Here is a 24225-nt window from a genome sequence, read left to right as displayed (position 1 = left end):
AAGCTGGGAGAAAACAGGTAAAAGCAAAGTTACTGCAGTGCTGAAGTGTCAGGATAAACAAGGGAAAAAGCTCTGCTTGACTGACAAAAAGCTCTTATCTTCTAATTAGTGTGTTTCTCTAAAAACACTGCCAAAAGCTACAGAGGGACTTTAAGGTGCAGAGATGTTCCTGCAGGGGTGTTGATAAAGGTGATAACTGGAGAGGATAAATGAGAGCAGGAGGTGCCTGACCTTGGAGGTATTTGGCAAAACACAAGCTAGGTGAAAGTTAATCTTCCCAGGATCTCGGCAGTGTCTTGACAGGATAGCTGGGTTAGAGAGGGCTGCAGATGGATGGTGGAGTTGGTGCAGGGGTAGAAGGAAGCTGCAATATGTCTTGCTGCCCTTCTTTTTTTGCATCTTAGCAGATGTAAATATAACATGGAGAAGGCTTTGTGTCAAGCTGTTCACACTGTATTTGCAGAAGTGACTTAAAACTTTTGATATGACACAAGTTCCTAAATGCCGCTGTGAACATGGGCTTGGGAACTCGTGTCCCTTACTTCGTCTGGGGGAACAGCCTTCTGAAGCTAGTAAGTTGGATCTAAAAGAGAGAATAGCTTTTATTTAAATTAAAATGTGGAAGAAGCTATAATTACCCTGAAGAGATGATGGAGGGTATTCAGGCTAATAATTCAGAGCACTTAAATTATGTGTCAGGGCTCCCTGGCACTGTAAGGAGCTGCGTGCTGTGCTGCATAGCTGGAGACACCTGAACCTGGATGGTACAGATACCCCCTTCTGTAACGGGAGCTTGCTGAAAGCTGCGCTTAATGCTTTTGCTTACTAAAACAGTGTGTTTGTATTGCAGAGGAGCAGCTCTATGGATTTCTCAGGTGTCTGGGTTGAATTACTGGCTAATAAATGATTAATCTAAATAGCAATGTGTGTTTTCATTTGAAAGCTGTAATACGGCATCATGCTGGTGAGATTCAGGGCTTCCCTGGCTGTTGCAGGGTACTTACAGCCCATCTTCTCTGGCAAAATGTTGGCTTTCCAGCCTGCTACAAAGCAATTATTTGGTCTAAAGTGCTTTGTTGTTTTGCTGCAGTTCTTTACCTGTGTTCTTCTGATTTGCAAAGCTTGGGATGAAAATCTAGGCTCTGTATCCGTGGTTCTAATTGTTAGGATTGTGTAATTTGGCTAAACTCAATAGAAATAAGACTCCAGCTCTTCTGAGGCAGCAGAAGATGAGTATTTAAGTTGGCAAACCTCTTTTTGATAAATGTGAAACTATGCTGATCCTAAATCCTCATAAAGGTGCTGGAAGTTTGGTCAGGTCTAACGCTGTAATTTCTCTGAGCGAAGATTTGATGTGACTGGTTTGCACACTGGCTATATTTTAGTTATCTTCAAACACCGACTATTAGACACTAGAAAGGAGCAGTAGATGACTTCTTTCCCTTTTCCTTTCACTCCCACCCAAGGAGCTGGTTGCAGAAAAGGAGAGAAACGGTTTGCTTACAGCGAAAATGCGGGAGCGCATCAACACGCTCGAAAAGGAGCACGGCACTTTCCAGAGTAAAATACACGTTAGCTACCAAGAGTCTCAGCAGATGAAGATTAAGGTAAGTGCTTTACTGAAACTGTTCCAGTTGATGTTCACACACAACAAGGTAAAAGCTGGAAGTCATTGCTTTAGCCGGGGTGCACGCAGAAATTGGCTTCGCTAGTTACCCTGAGCCATGAATCCGGTGTGCTGGTAGCTGGTGGTATAACGCATGTACATGAGGATGGGGAACTTTGTGGCAGTTTTCTGACTTAAAAAAAAGGCAAGGTGTTGTTATAGGGGACTTTCTTAGTCTGTAAAAGACCAGTGCTCACTGGATAGCCTGTCTAGTTACTTTTCCGTCATGAATAACGTTTCAGCAGAATACCAATTAAAGCATAAAATCTAATTGAAATACTTGAGAGCGCTACTAATGCTTATGATCATTTACTAGCTAATAAATCTCATTTTAAAAATTATATTGCAGAGTGACAACGTAGCATAGTATACAAGAAATATGATTGCCTGGGAGAGTGCTTTTTGAAGCATTTGAAGAGCTGGCACTTGCAGTTTTTAGGACCCTTGTTGCTCTCTTGAAGTTGTATGATAACGGAGTGACCTCATAAGAGTTTGTTTCATCCGATTAAAAAGTTTAACTTGAAGTTTTCTAAGGAAAACAGCCACAGTTCTGGAGTCGAACTATGTTCTGCTGAGCAGAGACAACTTCCTTTGAACCTTATATAGATAACTGCATGAGAGGGTCTTACTGCTGGCTGGGGAGGGTGGAGAACTGGGCATGACTGGGGGGATTTTGTGAAGCTGCTGTCCCAGGAAAAGCTGGAGAAAGGATGTGCAGAGGAACTGGTGCTCTGGTTCTGCTCCCCCTGCTGATGTGCTCTAGCACTGCAGAAAAGCAGAAACTTAGTTGTCCAGGCTTCCAGTTATACGGAGTTTGTGCCTCTCCTTATCTGTTGGGATCTTGTATATCTGTTGGTATTTAAAAAAGGAAACAAAGAGAACCTCCCAACAAATATCCAAGGAACAGCTTGTTACATGTGTTGGTGCTGAGCTGGGGGTGGCTGCCTGACAAGGCACTGCTGTCTCTTGCTGTGGTTGTTATGCAAACATTTATTTGGATTTTTTAAATATACAAAATCCTCAGTGCTGAGTCAGCCATTTGAGGAAACTGGGTTTTGGAAATTGTGGCAGCCATATCTACAAATTGGCACTGGTAGAGGAAGAAAGCAGTATAGCTGTGCATGCTCGGATTTTCAAAGCAGGCTCTTGGGCTGTAAGACCAGATATACTGTCGTCTGCATATACAGAGTCCTTTTTTTTTTTTTTTTTTTTCTTCCTTTGAATTGTGTCTTTATTTTTGTTTGCACTATTCTGAAGCAACCTTGGGTTATCAGGGCTTCTTTCTGCCTCAGTTTGGAACCATGTTGAAAATGCAATCAAAGTATATTACTGCCTGAGTAAAGGATCTGTTTCATCACCTTGACTTCAGGATGTTAGATGAGGACTAGCCTTTTGCAGTTCTCATGCTATAATCTGTGTATTGTTTGTTACTTTTTCTGCTTTAAAGGCTTTATAAGCTTCTAATGTTAATTCACAGTGCATTTATTTTATTTCCCTTTCGAAAAGTAATATATTGATATCCAGTTATTCACGAGTATTTAGAGTTATGGACCTGAGCAATCGATATCCTAAGTAACCCTTGTGTACTTTTTAAAAAAAATTGCCTTGATATATGTATTGATAATACTGGTATAAAACTGGTGCTTTTATTCAAGCCAGAGGGTCTGAGTTGCACAGTTTAGTTTAAGAGTCGGTATGTGAGGAAGGAGGTAAAACAGCCCCTCTCCCAAAAAATCCACTGAGTTTTATTTATTTAAATTAAGGTGATATCTACTGTTATAAGTTGTTGGGTTTTTTTATTGCTGCTTAGTTTAATCATTTTTGGATTTGATCTTCTTTTTTTTTCCTCCCATCAGTTCCAGCAACTCCGTGAGCAGATGGAGGCAGAAATAAGCCACCTGAAGCAGGAAAACGGTATCCTGAGAGATGCTGTCAGTACTTCTACCAACCAAATGGAGAGCAAGTACGTTAGCAGCTACTCGGAGCTCTGTGTGGTTTTAAGCCTTCCCTAAAGAGTTGTTCTGGCTTCTGCTCCTTTTGTTTCCGTCTCCTTGGCTATCTCAGAATTTGTGACTAAACGAGGAACGTGGTTATTTTGGGCTGGGGCTGTAGCTGTTTGTATTTGTATTGAGCCAAGGCTTTCAGAACAGATTACTGTCTCCTGTCAATTTGAAGCCTGAGCTTTTGGAGTGTGGGTGGTGAGCCTTTAACAGAAAGAAGTGCAGAAGTCCTCAGCCACAGTGAGTGTTTTTTGGCAGGGTATGTATCCTTTCCCCTTGGGCTTCAGGAGAGGTGCTGATGCTGGCTTCTTGGGAGGACAACAGCTCTAAAGTTATAAATAGTCTTGCAACAAGAAAAAAATCTCAACACCTTGCAGCTAACAGTACTGTTGGGGCAGCACTTCGATTTATCGGCTGATGTTGCAAATGTTTGGAGAAACAGAAAAAGCATTGCAAGGTTTCATCTTTCGTGAGTTACGACAGGCTGCTCCTGAGCTGGCAGAGAGGATTGGATATATTGTGGTAAAAGCAGAGCACCCGGGTGAGGTGCGTGGTCAGACGGGTGAATTGCTGCCAGTGGGCTATAGAAAGCAAAATCGACACTTTATATGCTCTCAGCTGTTTGTTACTAGAGACTAGAATGTCAAAACCACTGTCAGGACTTGGAAAGAGCTCCGTATCTTCATTTTTGCTGCCTATGCTGTTCTTGCAGAGATGCTGCTTCTATATGGACGTTTCTGTTAACAGCTTCCCACTGCCAAGTGCAGCTCAGCAGAGGTGTGTTCCATTCCCTGTGTGTGCCCCAGCACTCGGAGAAGGGTATCGGGACCCTGATTTTAGATGTCCTGTTCATAGAAATGAAGCGTTGTTACCTCTTAGACGGTTGTCTTGAAAAATCCTTAGTTCAGGCAAACTTAAGATAAAAAATAAATGCTTTTTATTTGCTTAGACAACAAAGGGGAGCCTTTTAAAATTCTTCCCTTGGGCTATACAAATGTATCTTGTCTCTCTAGGTGAGAGTGCGTCAGATACTATCATAAGTTAATAGATAATTCAAGGCAAGGATGCAGCATATAGTCCAAAGATATGTATACAGTTAGTAGTCCAGGAGGAATAGTCTTAAGTTTATCAGTAATCCTTTATGGGAAGAGGAAGGGAATGTGAATTTCAACGCGAGACCTTTCCCTGTGCTGAGCCTCTTCAGTGTATATAAGCCTGTCCCAGTTATGCCCATCAGCTTGCAAACATTTTAAAGGAACTAATGCTTGTGGCTTATTGCTGACCTTTTGTTTCTGACTCGGTGGGTTGTAACTGCTGCACTGATGGCCAAGAGTACCTGACCCTCATCCCTTTCCTAGGATGAAGCAGTGTGAAGAAAAAAAACCAAACAACCTAGCCAGTACAGCCCTGTGTCTGCAAATATAGGACTTGGTGTTGATATTTGAGTAGCTGTTGTTATGGCCTCTGCTTCTTGTGGGGGGGGGAAAAAAAGGGCAAAAAAAAAAAGCTCTGAAAATTTTTATTTTTAGGCAGTCGGCTGAACTGAACAAACTGCGCCAGGATTATGCTAGGCTGGTGAATGAGCTGGGGGAGAAGAGCAGTAAGCTGCAGCAAGAGGAGCTCCAGAAGAAGAACGCAGAGCAGGCAGTTGCTCAGCTAAAGGTGACTTGGATTGTGTTTGCTTGTTGAGTTGCACTCGTGGCTTTATCTGAGCCAAATTCTGAATTGGGCTGTGTGAGAATTGCTTTAGCTGTTTCCCTGACCACTAAATCTGTCTTTATATGTGCAAGTACCTATTTTCAGCTAGGCTGAGCCAGCCTATGGGTTTATTTAATGTTTTTATTCAGTGCTCGGAGTTTTGAAGGATTACAAACCTCCCTATGAAGTGAAACTTACCCTTCCAGGTAAACATCTCTGACAAGCTTAACTGGTGATGTTGAACTTGGCTTTCTATGAGCGTACAAATCCAGCCAGATTTGCTGTTTTGGAGTTATTAATCCAGATGGCATTGCCCTTGTGTGATTTTTATTTGAAACTATATGCTTTTGCTTAAATGTATATTTAAATTCTTTTAAAAATACACTTTTTTAAAGAATTCAAATCTAAGTGGACTGGCTTCTGGAGGCATCTCTTTCCTTTTCTTTGGAAGAAAAGGTCTTTTGTATTAATTTTTTTCTTCAGAAGAGAAATGTAGTGTTTTCCAGCAAGAATGCCAGTCCAGAGCTCATTACTTTTTCTTATTTGCAATTAAGTCTCAGTTCTTCCTGCCTCTAGCCCTGGCAGGTGGAGAGTTGGTATCTGAAGTTGAGATGTGTTTTGATTACTAGATGCAGATTTATGTGAGGCATGGCTAGTCTGGCTTCTAGGGTTAATTCTGAACTTGCAGGGCAAAGATGCTACACTTCCATATTATAGAAACCATTCTGTTATGAGCCTGTAATGAAATCCTATGCACAATTTGCCTTTCAAATTAATAAGCTAAACTACTCTAGGAGGAGGATTGCAGGGCACTCTCTCTCTGATGTGCCCTGATGGAAACAAGAAACAATTTAACTTCATTGCCATATGTTTTGGGAATAGCATCGGAGAGATGCGCTCTGAATGTTTCAAAAATAAATTAAAGGTTAGACTTCATCAGCTCTCTCTTCAACGTTAAGGTCCAGCAGCAGGAAGCAGAGAGAAGATGGGAAGAAATCCAGGCTTATCTCAGGAAAAGAACAGCAGAACACGAAGCAGCGCAGCAAGGCATGTATCACAAAATTCCCTTGTAACACAGAATTCCCAAATAGTGCTTACTGCAGTGATGTGGCTGTTGCTGTTTGTGAGGGGCTTTATTGAGTAAATGGCTCCAATAAAGCTCAGGTGAAGTCAGTACTGCTTCAGCACCCTGGGGAAATAATATGTTGTGATACCAGTTAGTTTGAAAGCTGATGAGAGAGCTGAACCTTGGCTTGCTGCAATGAGGCTTCTAATAAGCTTTCCCATTTACAGTGAAAATTATTTCCCCCAAAGGTTAAATATTTACTGCTGAATTAAAATCCTGACATTTCTGCTACAGATGTGCAGAATAAGCTTGTGGCCAAAGACAATGAAATCCAGAGCTTGCACAGTAAACTTACTGATACAATGGTGTCAAAACAGCAGCTGGAGCAGAGGATGTTGCAGTTAATGGAGGCTGAGCAAAAGAGAGCGACTGCGGAGGACTCCATGCAAATGCAGGTGCAGGTAGTATTGCTTAAGTATCTTAAAGGTTTGGGTTTTTTCTTCCTACTTCGTGCCTATGGAAACACAGTAATACCCTTGAAATGCTGCTTTAGTAAAGCTTTTCCACTGAATAAAGAATGAGGAAAACTGTGTGCCAGTCTACCATCCATCAGCTTATGAAGTGGGACCTTGTGCGTGGTGCTGTGAGGGTGTCTGGGGACATCTCAGACCTCAGAAGCACTCTGGACGAGTCAGGAAAATGAGCTGACCCAGGCAATCTTCTAAGCTGTGGAATGATGCTCTGGTCTGGGGAGCACCGTGGAAGAGCAGCCACGTACCTTTGATGTTTATGTGAGCTCTTTTGGGGTGATCTCTCTTCTCGTGGTATCAAATGGCGAGAGGCAGTGTGGACATAGCTCTTGAGGGCTTCAGGGAAACCACAGGGCGTACGGTGGGGCAGGGAATATTTTTCTCCTGTTACAAGAACAGGTTCTTATGCTTCCTCTCAAACTGGTTGATCTTAGTGGGGAGAAAAAATAGTGTCTTAAAGTGTCTGACATGTAAATGCTAAACTGTTCTTACTAACGTAATCATGGCTAAGAGCTAATCCTAGCAAAAGTCGACTATCTGCAGATCTCAGCTTGCTTTTTCTTTCTGTGCTTTCTTACAAGGAGCTGATAGAGCAGAATGATGCTTTGAATGCTCAGCTTCAGAAGTTTCATTCACAAATGGCAGCCCAGGTACAGCATGTTCTCTGACTTTCTTTTTGTAGTCATGAATTGTGAACTTTAATTAAAAGTCAGGGGTTTTTTGTAGCTGGATACGAGATACAGGATGCTGAGAGTGAAGAATTGTTAGCATCCTCTTTTCTAATGTTTCTCGAACTGGTTTAAAACTTAAGCTTCTGCTGTCCTTTTGGGGGAAAACGTCCACTTATTTCCTCCTGTAGTGGCATTCATTTACAACCAAAGGGTAGAATACCTTTTTGAACATTTGTTTTCTGTAGCTTTGCATGTATATGATTCTGTCTTGTGGTTCTTTGGCCTTTTTGCAGTCCTCCTGTGAACCACCTGATCATGCTGTTTCCTTGTGCATCAGGTTGAGAAACAGTGTCTTATGGGAGCTCCCATAGAAAGCTGTTTCTTTATTCTGCTGTTGACTTTTGTGCAGAAGAAAAAACCAAAAAACCCAAACAAACCACCAAACCCACACAATGCCTTTCTCAATTCTTTTAATCTCTAAAATTTTAGTTTGACTTGTTTCTTTGAAAAAATGTTTTCTATTGTAAACGCTATGCAAGACCTCAGAATCACTGAAGTTGCTTCCACATCGAGCAAGGTCACACAAAATGGCTCAGAAAGGGGCACAAGTGGAGGCTGCTCCTGTGCAGTTGGGTGCTGTGTTCTTTTAAAGATGGATGTGATTGATGTAGTTTGATTAAATTCAGCACTAGACTGAGAATGTGTCCTCTGACTTTGCTTGAAGAGCTTGGTGCTTTAACCCTTTGGGTGGGAGAGTAGCGAAGGAAGAGGCGCTCTGGATTTACAGCATCATCTTCATGACCTACTCCTCTCATCCCAGTCTTATAAAAGGGCTTTGAATATAAATTCCTTGGGAAATTCTACACTTTTTTTCCCTCTGGGTTACACAAGGAGGCGGTTGGAAGGAAGTATGTGCTTTCCCCGTGTAGACCCACTGGCTATGAAAGTGCAGGGCCATTTTTCCACCATGGCAGTGGGTGTGAAATAGCACTTTGGGGAAGCGAGGTTAGACTGGATACTGCTCTGGACGTCAGGGTTGATTAAACTTTTGGTCATTGAGGAGATTCTCTGGGACTGGAACTATTTATCCTCTTTATTTTTTTTTTCCTCTGATGCTGCTCTATATGGTATGATGTGGATAAGGCACTATAGGAATTGCTATAGGGTCCTGTGGGCACAAGCTCTGCGGGATCCAGGATTTTGTGGGAGGGTCAGGCTGGATAAGGAGAACCATGTATCTGAAGCACAAATGAACATAGAAGTGCTGCAACAGCTGCTACCAAACTGGATGTGAAACAGTCTGCAGAGGTCCCTCGATGCCTTGGTGACCAGTGTGATGGGTCTCTCTTGCCCCGTTGTGGGTGACCACATAGGAATAGGATTTTTTCCAGGGGAGAAAAAATGCCACGTGCTGGTTTTATGCTACTATTTCTGTTCCTAACGCAAGTCCTGATGCACTGTGCAGGGTTTTAATTTTTTAAAATTCTTTGAGAGGTTTGTCAGCAGAATGTCTTGTAAAGCACTTAGTCTTTGGGGGACAAATGCTGGCCAGCCCCATGACTTGTTTGAATCTAGTAAAGGGCAAATAAGATGGTTCATTTTTTTCATTCATGTTGCCTTAGGCCGAAGGGAAAGGGATGTTAGTATGTGCTGGTATTCCTTCAATGGTCCTTAAAGAGGAAATAGTTGGAATCATCCCGTGCCAGTTTAAAACAACTGGATGAATCTTACAAATGCTATTCCTGGTTCACTGTAGGTGATGATTCTTCGACTTGCATTACTTTCAGCTATTTTTTTTTTTCCCTTTTGCAGACCTCAGCTTCAGTCCTGGCAGAAGAACTACACAAAGTGTGAGCATTCATTTATTTCCTCTGGTGTTTGGGAAGTGTTGCTGGCTTTTAACGCATGTGCAGTGTGTATCAGAGGGACTGGTGAAGGAATTGTTGCTGTCTGTGCTTTTACTTTCTCACCATGAGACTTGGGAGGTGGGAAACTGCTTCCTGCAGATTTCTGTTCTGCGTCTGGCCTCAGGTTTGGAGTTCGTTGTACGTGGCTCTATATGCTGCACAGAAAGCAGTGTCCCCTCTTGTTTGCCACTGCCTATGAGTAGGGATCAGTGCAGCATGCAGGAATGTGTGTGACCATGAGAACTGTTAATATTTGGGCTGTATGGCTGTGTCAGGAGATTTCTCCCTTTGGGAGATGGGGTGGTAGTTGTGTTTCAGAGCTAGAGAATGTCCCATGATTTTTTGGCAAACGAGCAGCATTTAAAATGGATGGGAAAGCTTTTGGACCCAAAGTATACTGTCAGCGGGAATTAAAGTAGGAGCTGGACTTAAAAGCCAGCATGTATCCTGTGTTTAGCCTGGTGCTTCATGTACCGCTTTCATCCAAGACCTTTTGGTACTGATACGTCATCATTTCTCATTTGTGCAGGATTGCAGAAAAAGACAAGCAAATAAAGCAGATGGAGGACTCGTTAGGCAATGAACATGCCAACTTAACCAGCAAGGAGGAAGAGCTCAAGGTATAATAAAACGTGTAAATCCCAGCTGATACAGGGAGAGGTTCACTTGCTGCGTGTACAAAATCAAACCTGTGAGGCTGCTGCCTTTGGGTCTAGAACCAGCTCTTTGAGCTACGAGTCTGCTGATTTTCCTCTTCTAGGAAAGGCCAATGCTTGATGCTGGGAAGCTGTTGATAAGAAGGCTTGAAGTTTTTCCTTGCTATTGCCTCTAGAGTCCTTCATAAAGTGACCTGAAATACTTTTCCCTGGGGACTGAGCTTACCTGAGATACTGTCTCTATGCAAAGTGCAAATATATTTCTTTTTCTTCTTCCTTCAGGTCTTACAGAATATGAACCTATCCCTGAAATCAGAAGTACAGAAGTTACAGGCTCTGACAAATGAACAGGTAAAATAATTGTTTCATTAAATATTTAATTTTACACTCTTCCCACTACCTATTCTGTGAGAAATGCAAGTGCAGATCTGCTGGCTTTAAGTGAGCTGTGCTTAAGCACATTAAAGGTGTGTAGATACCGAATCAGGCTAATATATGGTTCCCTGCAGTTCTTATCGCTGGTGAGAGGCTACTTCTTACCCTTCCTTCACCAGCAAAATCTGCTGCTTACTGGGATAGCCAAGTTACTGAAGCAATTTGCTTGGTTGGTTTAGATTTGCAGGCACAGAGGGCAGGACCATTCCCAGGAGTGAACACAACTGTGCTTGAATATTCAGTCCTGGTGTTTGCATACAAGGGTCAAAAGCATCCCTCTAAAAAACCCCAAAAGCACACAATCCCCCCACTCACCATAGATGTCTTTTTGTAACCAAACAAAATACTCTCCCTCTGTTAGTGCTGTGTGGCCTGTTCATTACAGAGGTGGAAATTAAGTGTTTAATTAGAGATAATCCTGGTTGTCAAATGAATCTCTTTGGAAACTTCCCTTTGCGTAACTGTGTGCTTGCCTGGTATGTATTGGTGTTCTAAAAGTGGACGAAGACAAGCTTACCCCTTTCACTCTTGCTGGTGAGTCATGTGCTAAGAGGCCAAATGACTTGTTTCTGGCTTTTTAATATTGTGGAATGAACGGTTGATTGAATCATGTGATGTATCCTAAGTCTGTGTTAATCCTCTTTATGTCTAGGCTGCTGCTGCACATGAGCTGGAAAGGATGCAGAAAAGGTAAATAGCTCTGTGATTTGATAAACAATGTTTGTTAGTCTTTTATGTTCTTTTGAATTGATGCTTTTTGTAAAACTTGGATGAGGAAATGTATTTAACTGTTTGCTGTGTCTTAGCATTCACATCAAAGATGACAAAATAAGAACTCTTGAAGATCAGCTTCGAGAAGAACTTGCTCAGATTTCAAACACAAAAGAAGAATTCAAGGTAAGATACAGAATAGCTATTCTGGTGCTTATTTACAGTAAGTTTTCTAGACTTTGGAGACTGTGGAGCAGTCTGTACAATTGAATGTTGATTTGTAAAATAGAACTGGCTTTTGGCTGTTAAGGTGAATTATAGTATTTTGCCTGCAAGGCAAGAGCAGTGTGGGATGTCACAGTAATAGCAACAGACTGCAGCAGAGTAAGAGGTGGGGTAACACAGGTTAAGTGCAGTGTCTGCAGTTGTGTAGAGTGAGGTCCTTGAAAACTGGAAGAGGAGGTGCTTCAGTAAAAGCTGTTTCAGTTTTCCCACATTCCACAGCCTAATGTGACTTTCAGGGCCTTGGTGTGAGCCTCTGTTGCTTGGATTATCATGTTGTCATTGTGGGGTTTTTTTCTGTCAAAGTACAGGTAAAAACGCTTATTTTTTTCTCCTGCCATCTCCCAAATTGTTTCTTATAAGGCTGCAGCTAAATTGCCAAAGCTTTTAGTTCTGACATCTGGGGTCTGCACGGGAAAGCTGGTGCTTATTCCCGCATGGTGTGTGCGGAGAGCGACTTAACTCCTCCTTGCCCTCTGCCACCTTAGGCTTTTTCTTCTGAACTTTAGCTGTTAGAAAGAAAGCAGCTTTCTGAGAAGGGCGATGACTCCATCCTTTTGACTCCTGTAAAGCCCATGTTGGGTACTGCTGCTCTTCTGATGTTTCTGGTGAAAGGTGGCTTGCTGTTAATCTCATAACGTCGGGTTTGCTGGTGAGGACCAGAGCGTAGCGGGAGAGGCTGCGTGCTTTCGTAGGGGAAGCTGTGCCATGTGAGTCTCCTGGAGCTCTTTGAAGGTGTTGGCAAGCAGGTAGTAAACTGGATTTCACGTATTGAAGTGGCACTTTCAAAGAGGTTTTGATGAGAGTCCCTTGCAGGGCTCCATTGCTTGTCTAAGCTGTCAGAGAATGAGAGGGAAGAAGTTTCCTTCATTAATAGAGTAGGAAACAAAGTACAACTTCAGTTGATTTTTGTAATAAAGCTGTTGACTGGATCTTCAGTGAGGCATGTGCTGGGTAACGGGTGCATAAATGGCCTGGAAAGGTGAGTGGGAAAAGGTGACAGGCTGGACAAAGTTGGCAGCTCTCAAGGTAGGGCCACTCTCAGGGCTTTCAGCTTGGTGGAACACTTTAAAATGACAGGTGAAGTGCTGAAAATGAGTACCTGGAGGGGTCATCTGAACTTTCTTTAGAGTGATGGTTTCGGTAGTAACTGTTACGCAGGAAAATGGCCTTAGAGGTGCTGAAATCAACTCAGTACTAAGTAATGGCAAAAATCATCTGGAAGCTGTTCTAGCATTTTTTTGGGGATTGAATAGAGAACTGAATGCAGACCATCAGCATAGTGATACTCTGGAAATCCATAGTGTGCTTTCAGTGTGAATATTATTTGCTTTTCTAGTTTCTTCTTCCTCCTGTCTTTAATCCCAAACATAAGCCAGACCAGCACTGTGCTAAATGCTTCCGCCTGAGGAAGTACTGCTTTTTTCCCACGTACATGAAAGAAGGAAAAGTCTGTTTCAAAACAGAGCAATTCCTTTAATCCTCACCATCGCTGTCCCTTCCTGCTTGTGTTGTCCCTGTAAGGCTTTGGGTCTGAAACACAGATCATATGCTTTTTACTTCCATAAAGCACCAAACAAGTCTATAAAAAGACTTTGTAAAGCAAAAAGCAGCAATAGAGGAGGATTTTAAAATATATATGAGGAATCTGGACAGGCAGCCTTTCTGTGCAGGGCTGCTGTGTCTGTTGTATTTGGAGAGGAGGCGAGGTCTGTGGTACAGCTGTTGGTCTTCCAGATTCACCTCTTCCCAGCCTGCAGTCGGAGCAGAGTGTGGGACCTGTGCAAACATCTCTGCTGCTGGGCTGCCAGTGCCTTGCTGTGTGTCCTCGGTGTTAAGGCAGCTGAAAAGAACTAGAGGGGTGATCCTGGACCATTTTCTTCACCAGCTGAGTGTTTTGTGAGAGGCAGCTATGAAATCTTGACATGATGCTGATACTCCTTCAGGAGGAGAATGCAGTTTCTCTTGCCTTGCACACTTGGTGCTGTCTGATCCTCTGCCAGGGAGTAAAGATGGTAACAGCTGAATTTCTCGTGGGAACATAAGGACAAAGTATTATACAGAAAAGCAAGAAAGAAGGGGAAAGGGCTGTTTGTAGTTTTGTAGCTTCCAAAGAACTCACTGTAGCGACTTCTGTGCTGTTTAATTACCTCATTGCCATTATGGAAATGCTGTAGTTGAGGTTTGCAGTTCTGAACTGATATTGTGTTTAAATTTCCTTCCAGGTTCTCAAGGATCAAAACGCAACTCTACAAGCTGAAGTTCAGAAGCTGCAGACTCTCCTGTCTGAGCAGGTATAGCCAGTGTTTGCTGAGGTTGTATCAAATACATTCTGTTCTTTTGAACTTCTTCAGTATTTTTCCCCTCCCCTGAAGTATGCTAGTTTAACACAGGCAAAAACTTAACTTCTGCAACCCCTCCCAGTTTTAGTGGCAGTTATCTGGAATGTAAAAAAAACAACCAAATCCTATGAGCGACCAGCCCTTCCAGGGGTGAGGGCTCTTACTGGGCTGTGGAGAAACCAGAGTAAGATTTTTACCCCTCTTGTTTTCTTCCATCCCAGAATGAATTCTCAAACCATTAGTAACCAGAGAACAAACTTCTGGAATGGGAAAACTATGTATGTAGTGGTGTCTTTTGTTCCTGCTTTTCTATACTTTTGCCCATGGCAGACCTGCTGCAGCCAGTCTGACTGGTACTCATGCAGGATGCTGCAGATTCAAAGCTGTTGTGTTGCTTGGCCCCATCTCCTTTGAGTGTTGCCTGGGAGAACTCTTCTGAACATCCCTGACTCTGTACCACTGTGGAAAGAGAAGACTTCCTGAAACACTGGAAAAAGACTTGCAGGACAGGAAGTTTCCTTTTCTGCACTGGTGTCTGTGAGGCAGTGGTTCCCTGTCTTCTGGTGGAGAACCAGATTTGCAGCCTTATTCCCCTGGGTCTGCCTGATTTGATGTCCTGTTTGAAATAGTGGGCCTGATTTTTCTTGGTAGCTGGCTTATGTTTCTCTTGTGGTCTCTTGCAATGTGTTGTCGTTGAGAGAGAAATCATAACTGCTCTGCTGGGTGAGCCTCAACTGGAGCTTGTGGGTTTGGTAAATGCTCAAAAGAGCATTTTTTCAGATATCGAGCTGGCTACCATGGATTAGATGCTGCACAGTTCTTGGCGTGCTTGATACTCCTCCCACAGCATCTTGTTGCCAGAACTCTTGTCCATCAGTGTAAAATCATCAAGGCATTTGGGTTGGATTTCTGCCTCCCCTGAAAGATTGACATCTTGCCAGCATCAATATTAGACACGCAGGCCATGAGGATGTTCTCCCCCTATTTTATTTCCCCTCTGGATTAGTATGGTAATCTGGTGAAGTTGATGCTCTCCAGTTATTTCTGTTTTTAAAATCCCAAACCATGATTGACTCAATTAATGATCACCCTATTGTGTTTTTTTGTAGGCGAACAAAGACGTGTTGGAGCAGATGGAAAGAAGGTAAGAAGCTTTTTTTCTTTTGAATCAGAGGCTAGAATAAAGATCCAGTTTTGTTGGCAGCAAAGTTATTGTTGATAGCTAAACGGCCTTCAAAGGTTAACTGTCTTTTTCTAATATTCTTGATTTCTCAGCGTGAGAGAGAGGGATGATAAAATCAAGACAGTTGAAGAGCTCCTTGAGGCAGGACTCATACAGGTGGCTAATAAAGAGGAGGAGCTGAAGGTAAAATCCCTCATATTATCTTTTTATGTGGAAGTAGAGATTAAATGCTCTTGTGCAAAGTGTATGTTTGAGTGCTCATAGTGCAGTCTGAGATTATTCTCTATAAAGAGGCAAAACATCTCATGGAGGCAAGGTTAAAACCTTTTTGGTGAGGTAGACCAAGCACAAGCATTGTTGGTGTACAATAGCTGCTTCTCTCTGCTTAGTCTAGAGCAGATTTTTCTAAATGTTTATCTGGTGGCTTTTGGAATAAAGGGAATACATCTCCAGAGCTGTATGTTTGATCTAATCTGCAACAAATTTGTCTTTAGGAAAGGGTGTTTTGTAAAAACTCTTGCATCTTTTTGCTTGGTTGATAATCTGAAGGGTTAAATGGATCATAAACTAGTGACACATCTGGGGTGATGCTAAAGGTGTTTCCTTCCTCTTCTGTTTGTAAAGAAGCTAATGATGAGAAATCTGGAAAGCCAGTACCAAAACCCCTTGCTGTTTTCAGCTGGGTTTTGCTGGAAGGCTGTGTCCTGTCTCCTTGGACATAGCCAAGGCACTGCTCACTTCCTTAATGTCCCCAAATTCCAGGTGCATTTGCCGGTAGCAAACTGTCAGGTTACTAAACAGGCAAAGACATGAGCACATCACCTTGATGTTGCCCTGGTTCTAGCTCCCTGCAGATTGAAGTCCACTCTGAGTTGTCCATAATGAATAATTAGTCCATCGAATACTTTGGCTCCAACTGCTGCAGAGTGGTTCTCTTTCAGGCTTTCAAAATCTTTCACTTGTTCTAAAAGAAATTACTTTTCTGTCAAGTTTAACGCTTTTTTTCCCCCACAAACGAGTCTTTCATTATCTGTGTGTCTGCTTTCAAAGGCACTGCGAACAGAAAATTCATCCTTGAGAAAAGAACTTCAAAGTCTGCAAATTCAGCAATCAGAACAGGTAGGACTTTTCATCTAAAACTTTTATTACACCTCAAGTAAATCTAAAAGAAATCTTGCTGTGGTTGCAAAAGTCAAGGGAAAAGGTGAAAAGATGTGTTTGAAGCCTGTTGGCAAAGCATCCTGTTTTCTTCCAGCGTTGGTCTGGAAGCTGATACTTCTGTCAAACACTTCCCTTGCGTGAGTGTCAGAAACGCAGCAGATGTAAAGGTTCCAGTCAGCGGCGGTTCTGGGTTGGTTTGAGTTTGCCACTTACTGAAATGACTGTGGGTTGCCTTTTTTCCAGAAGCCTAGTGCAGCAAGCGTGGCTGGCAGGCAGCTCAGGCTGCATCAGCTTCATTATGTGTATTTGAGCTTTCGAATGTTAATGCAGGCTTGTGCGGGTGGGACAAACCCCCTTCTGTTTGTGACTCTGAGTGACACTGTTGTAGTGTTATTGTTTTTGATGTGCACTCACTGCTGATGGGGAAGCGCCTTTCCTTGACATCCAGCTCTGCTTGGACAGCTCAGGAGAGCACTTAGTTTCTAGACAATAATTGATGGGAAAGGAAAAGCACAGTAACTCTGGAGAGGTGCAGAGTAGTGTCAGTATGAAAAGGTTAGCTGATCCTAAACCTGAACCTCAGCCTCTCCTGGTGAAGATGGTGTGGGTTTGCTTTTATTTTCCTGTAGTGTGATGCAGACCTGGTGTTATAGGTTTGCTGGGGACTGGAGAGCAGCAGCTTATTTTCTCAGGAGCAGTCAGATAAAATCTTCAGGCTGCTACATAGTTTACCCAGTGCCAAAGAGCTCAAGCTCTCTACTCCTTACCCCTCAACACTTGCAGATTGTTTTTCTCTCTTCTGTTTTTCTAAATTGAAGCTCTGTTTTGAACAGGTTTCCTTCCAATCACTTGTGGAAGAACTCCAGAAAGTGTAAGTTACTGCACAGATTTCATTTCTGATTGTTACTTCTGTCTTTCTTTATTCCACGACTACAAGTGTTTTGCTTCCCTGAAATGATTTGCTTTTAACTGGGTGAAGAGTGTGTGTGTGTGTGGCAGGAACCATTATCACTTTGGAAACGTGTCAAGTCAGATCAATACCTTTTGAAAATCCAGTTGCTTCTCTGCTAAGCAATTAACTTCATAAGCCTAACTTTGACTAGGCGAGGAATTGCACTGAATTGTCAGATAATTGTTTTTGTTCAGTAGGCACTCTAAAAGGAGTGAACTTGTTCACTGCGGGTATTTGGAGTTGATAAAGACTTTGCTGGAATGTCCAATGAAAGCTCCTGGGACTGTTGATACCTTAATTTTCATTTTTGGGCAGTAATAGTATCTATTTAGTGTGTGAACTACTGGTTCTATAAAGCCAGCTTGTTCTGCACTGTTATGAATCTTTTCCTTCCCACTTGTTTCTCCTGCTTGTTCTACCTGGATTTGGGATTGCAGCGAGAGATGACACCCGCAATAGCATGAGGTCCCACTGTGGATCCCAGAGGCTGGTGATGTGATGTGTGATAGCAGAACCAAAGCTTGTTTATTTGCTCATGTACCACGTTTGTTCAGCCAGCTAATGTTGTCCTTCTGCTCTTTTTAAGGATCCATGAGAAGGATGGAAAAATAAAATCAGTGGAAGAACTCCTACAAGCTGAAATCCTTAAGGTAGCAAGCAAGGAGAAGACAGTTCAGGTATCTCTCTCTGCAATACCTCCCTTCCTTTCTGTGTCTATGCCACTGACTACCATTTATCTGTTACTGCATGGCGTTCTGTAGTGATGAATTTGTAGCATCCATTTTTGTGTCGTTTTTTGTGTTTCCATTGTCCAATCCTGTCTGTTTTGTCATTGAAAAGGCTTTGACACAGGAAATAGAGGCTCTGAAAGAAGAAGTAGGAAATTCCCAGCTTGAAATGGAAAAACAGGTAAAATATCTTAGTGCCAGAAGTATGACACAGCCTTGCCTTGGATGCACTGCTCACTCATTTCTGTTCTAGCCTGTTTTCTCTCACTGGTGAATGTCATTGTGTAAGGGAACTTTTTAATGGCAGAGCTACACTATTCTTGGATATAAAGCTGTAAATATGTAGTATTGCTACAGCTGTCCCTCAGAAACCACATTGCTCTGGATGCCTGAGCTTATTGGGCATCTAGTATGAAATTTTGCAAGAATTAATGTAACTTAAAGCATTGTGGCATTATCTCTGAGCATATTGCTTACTGTGCCTTTAGTAAACCTGAGACCCTGGGACGGCCTTTGAATTTTCAAGTGCTTTAGGTGCTTCTTTTTTTTTTTTTGGGGGGGGGGCTTTCTGTGTTGCTAGAGCAATACTGCTGGCCCAAATTGTATTCCTAAGGCTTGCTTTCTTTCCCTTGTCCAAAGAAAGCCTGTCTTGGCAGAGTAAGTTTTACTCTAGCTGTCAGGAATGCAGAAATGGAGGAGTATTGGCTTCTTTAGCATGCTTGCTGTCTAGCACCCAAAAAAACGGGAACCCCTGTTTCCTTAGGGAGCCCATTCTGCAGGCAGCTTAATCCATCGTGCTGTCAGGAGGTTTGCTTGCTTGTTTGTGTGGGGTTTGTGAGCTGGTTTTTTATCTGACTTTTTTTTTTTTTTCAGTATTTCTAGCTACATACCAACTTGTCACCCCTTTTTCTTCTTTCCTTAGTGTTAAAGTTTTATCCTTTTTAGGCAAAACTTCGTAGGATGTGTTTCTGTCTTGGGCTTTTCCTCCAAAACAGATTCCCAGGAACTGGAGAGGAAGTATTTGTGTGTGGTGTGGTGTTTTTTTTTTTTTTGTTTCCCTGGATCTGATGCAGAGCCCAGAACAAAATGCAGTTTAGAGTTGCCGTCTCTGGAAAGCTGCATATGAGGGATGCTTGCTCCAAAAGTGGTGTATATCCAGCTTTTGGTATCCTGCAAGCAGAACAGATGTTTTTGAGAGTGTGGAAACTCCTGCTGTGTTGTGGTAGGGGACTGACTAAGCTGTTTGGACAGCCATTATCTATATGGATAGCCACTGTCAGGCTTTTATACAAAATTCAAAGGAAATATTCCCACTAAATCTTGTGTCTCCAATACACGTTCAGCCTCAGAATGGGAACTTAAGGGACTGCTGGCATGGCAGAGAGCATCTAAAAAGCACTTGGTTGTGCAAAGGTCTAAATGACCAGGGGTGGTGATCTCTCTGATTTGAGCTGCGGTTGCTAGTGAGATGGTTGTCATTGTCATCCGTGTCTGGTTCTTCCTTTGTGTCTCGTGGTGGAAGGGTGCTCCAGTGGCCCTGCTCGTGTTCCCATTTGCACTGTTTTCTGCTTTGGAAGTCACATTTTAAGTGTGGAGAAAGTAAATAGTGGAGACACTTGGCTGCTCATAATTTATTTTCCCACCAAAAAAAGGGTGTTTATGCTTACATAACTGTAGCAAATAGTGCCTATTTTAGTAATGTCTGATGGCTTTTTTCCCATATTTCTCCCTAAAGCGGTTTATAGCATTTATGTGTCTCTTCCGTACGCATTGAACTGAAGTACTTGTTATTTTCTTTAGGTGTCAATTACATCACAAGTCAAAGAACTTCAGTCTCTGTAAGTACAGTTGTTAATGTGTCTGATCTGCCCTGTACACCCCTTGCTTCCCTGTTCTGGTCTTTTTAAAATTAAATTCATGTCAAGGATGTAGGCAAGGCACTATGGCAGACTGGTAATATCTGTGATGCAGCTGGATGGGTACGTGCAAGTTGAGTCACCACGGTCATCAGTCCCCTGTGTACCCAGCTGGGGACTGGGGGAGGAAGTATTTTTCAACGAGGAGAGCACAAGAGTGTGAAATCCCTGCAATATATGTCAGTGCAGAATTTATCTGCTTTCCCCTAATGAGCATTCAAGGGCATCTCCTGCTTACCCAGACTGAAGTGGAAGTGTTCACAGGTTGATTTTTAGCAGGTGAATTGTGTCTGTGCCTTTGATTGCATAGGCTGCTTTTGTTACATGCTGCAAAGCATAGGATGTCTTTTCTTTTTTAAGATGGTTCAAAGAGCAAGGGTTTATGCTGTGTGTCTGTGTGTTTAATGGTACAGGCTGAAGGGGAAGGAAAAGCAGGTGAAAACCATGGAGGCCTTATTGGAAGAGAAGGAGAAAGAGATTGTTAAGAAAGGAGAATGGCTGCAGGTAAGCTTTCTTGATGTTTTAAAGGGAAAAAATTCTATTGCAGTATTTCTGGCTGTGAAGAAGTTGAATTTACATTCTAAACTTAGTTTTTTGTTTTTGTTTTTTTTCATGAAGGGTCAGAAAGATACAATTGCACAATTAACCAGTAAAGTTCAGGAGTTAGAACAACAGAACCTGCAACATCTCCAACAGGTATGGCCTACAGATGTGCTTTGCCCAGTTGAACTGGAAATTTTTTTGTTTATTGTCTGCCTCTCACAAAGCGTTTGCATTGGCTTCAGCCTGCACATCTATTTGAAATCCTGCTTGAGTAAACTGATAGAGCCTACAGTGCAGAGAGCCTGCTAGTTCAACTGTGTTCGTTTGAAACAGTTGTTATGTGGATAACAAATTCTGAGAGCTTTTATTTGACTTGGACGATACTGTCCTTAAGGAGTAGCTTTACTGGTCTGAAAACTTTGAAGCTTCTCGACAGAATGATAGTTGTGGCATGCGCCACAACTTGCCACACTGGTGTAACATCTCAGTAGGGCTGTGGTTGTGGAGGAACTCTTGCTGTAACTGAACGTAGGAGTTCCTCTTGAAGCAATCAGGCTTTGCTGTGATTCCTTCCTGCCTTTACCTGTTGCAGAAATTGCAATTGACTGGAACATTATGGCTTTTTGATTTCCTGCACTGGGCTTGAAAACAGGTAACTCAACAGCCTCGAAGCCAGGTGCTACTTAATGGAAGAATTTTTCCAATAAGGTGGTATACTAGCTCAGTTTGGATTTTTGTCAATGATAAAGGGAGAAAGTGAGTTGCACTCTTATACTGGACAGATGTCTAGACAGGTATTTATTCCAGTGGAAAGGTGGGATGGAGAGAAACAGGCTGGTGTGAAGTTCGGGATGCTTGGTGTAAGCTGTGCTTCTAAAATCCTTTATGTGTTTGGATATTCTTGGAGCAATGTGTGATGCAAAATTTCTGTAATTTCTTGGCAAATATGGCAAATATCTTGCAAGCTGTATGGTGCCTCTGCTCGTGCAAAGTGTTGCTGTTAATTTGAAAGCTTTACTGTGCCATCAAAATGAGGTTGAGAATTGCTTTGTTTTTCAGGTACCTGCTGGATCCCAAGTCCAGGACCTGGAGAGCCTGTGAGTATGCTTAGTAGCAGTTTCTCAAGCGCCTGCTGATTGTATGCATTCAGTGCTGGCATTTGTCTGAAATTGGAATGTATGAATTGCTTTCAGGAATTTTATGGGCTTTGCTAAAATAAGCTGTTAGTGCTGATGGACGTACACCAGCCAGCGCGTCTGCTGCTGCGTATAATAGCGAGAGTCTGGCGTCCCTGGCACGCCTAAGTAGTAGCGCTCATACACTTTGCGAGAGTGAATGATTGCCCAGGGCTCCACTAACTAGTGAAATTGCTGCTACTTATTGTGTCTGGGGATAATTTCTCCTTCTGTTTAGTGTGTTTAAAAGAGGGTGGATTTAAGTGCCTATGGCTGAGTCGGTAAAAGCAATGAACAAATACAGTTTGCCATTTTCAGCCTGAGATGCAATAGCCAATTCTCCAGCTCCTGTTTTATGGAGAAAAGCTGCCAGACTTTCCTCTGTTTTGACTCTGCTTTGTCTGGCTGCTCTAAGTCAGAGGAAGGTTGTATGAGACTGTGCCAAAACGGGCTCTGTCTTCAATGCAGCTCTTGTGCTGCCCTCCCAGCAGGACCCCTGTATAGCCAGTCCGTGGTACCTAAAGCACCTTCACTTTTAGGAGACTGTGCCTGGCACTTTCAGAGCCGGCTGGCTTGCAACATTTGCTCAGGTGATCGATGGTTTTTCTCCCACCTTGGCTCTAAATGCTATTGAGATCAGCTATGACTAAATGTTTTTTTTTGCTGATTGACATGTGAAATGTCTAGCTTGCTTCAGGCTGGTTCTTAGCAGGTAAGTGTTTGCAATACGTGTTGTTGCAGCCAGCATGCACTTCTGTTAGTTTTCTTGGTGTAGAGCCATAATGCAGTGATTTCTTCACCATGTGTGTGTGCTCTCCTTTTGGCGGATTATTATATAAAACATACAGAATTCATTTATATTCTGCTGCTGAAAACTGTCCCAGCTAGAGTGTCTCTCCCTTTTTAGCATAAGTTCTTACTTTAACCCTTTTTTCCTATTTTCTAAACCATATCTGCAGGTTGAAAGGGGAAGAAGAACAAACGAAGAAGTTGAAAGCTGTAGTGGAAGAAAAAGAGAGAGAAATTGCAAGCCAAGTAAAACAATTGCAGGTAAAGTTTTGATAGAAGTATTGTGTTGTAAGGAGTCTGTGTATTGTGTATATCTGTATGTATACATGTGTATGTATTGCCTCTTTTCTTTCAACAGGATCTGCAAAAGGAAAATGAATCTTTTAAAGTTCAAATTCAAGAGTTAAAGCAGGAGAACTGCAAACAGGTACAGTTTCCAATTGCAGTGGTACTGAGTGAAGTCAAAGGGGGTGGTGATAGCTCGTACGAATGGCCGGGAAAAGCAGTAGTTGTTTGTCCATGCAAATCCAGGGACAGCTTCAGGGTTCCATTGCACTGAGCCAGCTTTTCTGGCCGTTGCTTCCCTTTATTGTGTGAGTTTGCAGCCTTGTGCTCTTTCTTACGCCTGCTGTGTTCTTGTCTAGCTTTTCACCCCTGTCTTTACACACTGTATCACAGCCAAAGTTCTCTTGGCCAAAGGAGGCTGGACAGGACCTCCTTGAAGGCCAAGAGTTGCTTAGTGTCGCAGCAATGCCTGGTTAACAAGGCAGATCATGCCCTCTGCATCTCTCCTTGCTGCTGATCTCCTCCTAATGAGTTTCTGATCTGTTTGTAGGTGTCTCTGGCTGTCCAAAGTGAGGAGCTGCTGCAAGTGTGAGTACTGCCAGAAGTTGAATGCAATAGATAAATGCTTTATTTCACTCGTTGCTCAGGAAATTTAAAAGATTAAATGCCAAATGTAGAATATTGGTGTGTGAGAAGTGGCCAGTAAAAAAAACCACTTTACTATCTAGTAAAACTTGAACATAGCGATTCTGCTCACGCTAATAATCCTCAGCTGCAGTCTTCTGCAGACAGTGCTTGCAGTATGTTGTGCCCACAGTGTAAGCAAGCCATGATTGATTTAATTTTAAATGCATGCCAGCTCAGCTTTTTGTCTGAAGAGTTAAATGTTGGTGTTTCAAGCAAAAGTGACAGGCTTTTTTCTTGGAAATTCAGTTTAGTAAAAGGTTGTTGTTCATATTCTAAAATCATCTGGCAGAAGTCTTTTCCCAGGGCAAGTCTGGGGGATAAAAGTGTGGTATAACGTAGAGCTGAAGTGTACTCAAGAACTCTGTGGAAGCTAATTCCATGCCAGCTTATACAGTGCTGCACAAATTGCCACTACCATGCATTTTTGGCTGGCTGAATTATTTTTCTTTTAAGTTAAATGACTTATAAATTGTAGACTGGGTGCTTGAAAAAGAATGCTCTTATCCAGCAGGCTGTGCCTGCTTGATGGTGGTGTACTAGCGCGGGCTGGCTGACTTACTCTCAGCTAATGTGTTGCCTTTCCATGGCCTTGATAAGTGTGTGCAGATGCCTGTTGTAGGCAAACAACAGCTTTACAATGGGCTTTGCTCTGGCAGCCTGCAGTTCACAGAGCAGTAGGAAGCGAGCAGTACTGCCAAGTCAGTGAGAGCAGCTTTTCAAAGAGTGTGCTGCCGGAAGGGAAGGCAAGTTAGTGTGTGTGAAAGGGTGGCAGTGCTTCACTTGAAATTTCCTAAATGCCTCCTGACTTGTTTATGATTCTTTTTTGCTAATTCAGGGTTGCA

General features: G+C 42.6%; 1 protein-coding gene across 1 annotated transcript in view; it reads left to right on the top strand.

Annotated features, from left to right (window-relative positions):
• Window positions 1–24225, top strand: part of KTN1 (kinectin 1 (kinesin receptor)) — a 52996-nt gene that overhangs the window by 10676 nt on the left and 18095 nt on the right. The window contains 25 exon segments of the mRNA XM_010083625.1: window positions 1467–1607; window positions 3523–3629; window positions 5196–5328; window positions 6324–6411; window positions 6725–6891; window positions 7542–7610; window positions 9444–9481; window positions 10068–10158; window positions 10477–10545; window positions 11282–11319; window positions 11436–11526; window positions 13848–13916; window positions 15074–15108; window positions 15240–15330; window positions 16198–16266; window positions 17142–17179; window positions 17847–17937; window positions 18101–18169; window positions 19789–19826; window positions 20318–20408; window positions 20523–20600; window positions 21507–21544; window positions 22582–22672; window positions 22770–22838; window positions 23247–23300. Coding sequence (XP_010081927.1) covers window positions 1467–1607; window positions 3523–3629; window positions 5196–5328; window positions 6324–6411; window positions 6725–6891; window positions 7542–7610; window positions 9444–9481; window positions 10068–10158; window positions 10477–10545; window positions 11282–11319; window positions 11436–11526; window positions 13848–13916; window positions 15074–15108; window positions 15240–15330; window positions 16198–16266; window positions 17142–17179; window positions 17847–17937; window positions 18101–18169; window positions 19789–19826; window positions 20318–20408; window positions 20523–20600; window positions 21507–21544; window positions 22582–22672; window positions 22770–22838; window positions 23247–23300 — 1953 coding nt within the window.

Source organism: Pterocles gutturalis, unplaced genomic scaffold (genome assembly GCF_000699245.1).
Source record: "Pterocles gutturalis isolate BGI_N339 unplaced genomic scaffold, ASM69924v1 scaffold1845, whole genome shotgun sequence".
Classification (NCBI taxonomy): domain Eukaryota; kingdom Metazoa; phylum Chordata; class Aves; order Pterocliformes; family Pteroclidae; genus Pterocles; species Pterocles gutturalis.
The sequence above is the reverse complement of the archived record's forward strand: the minus strand, read 5'-3'. Positions and strand labels throughout refer to the sequence as shown.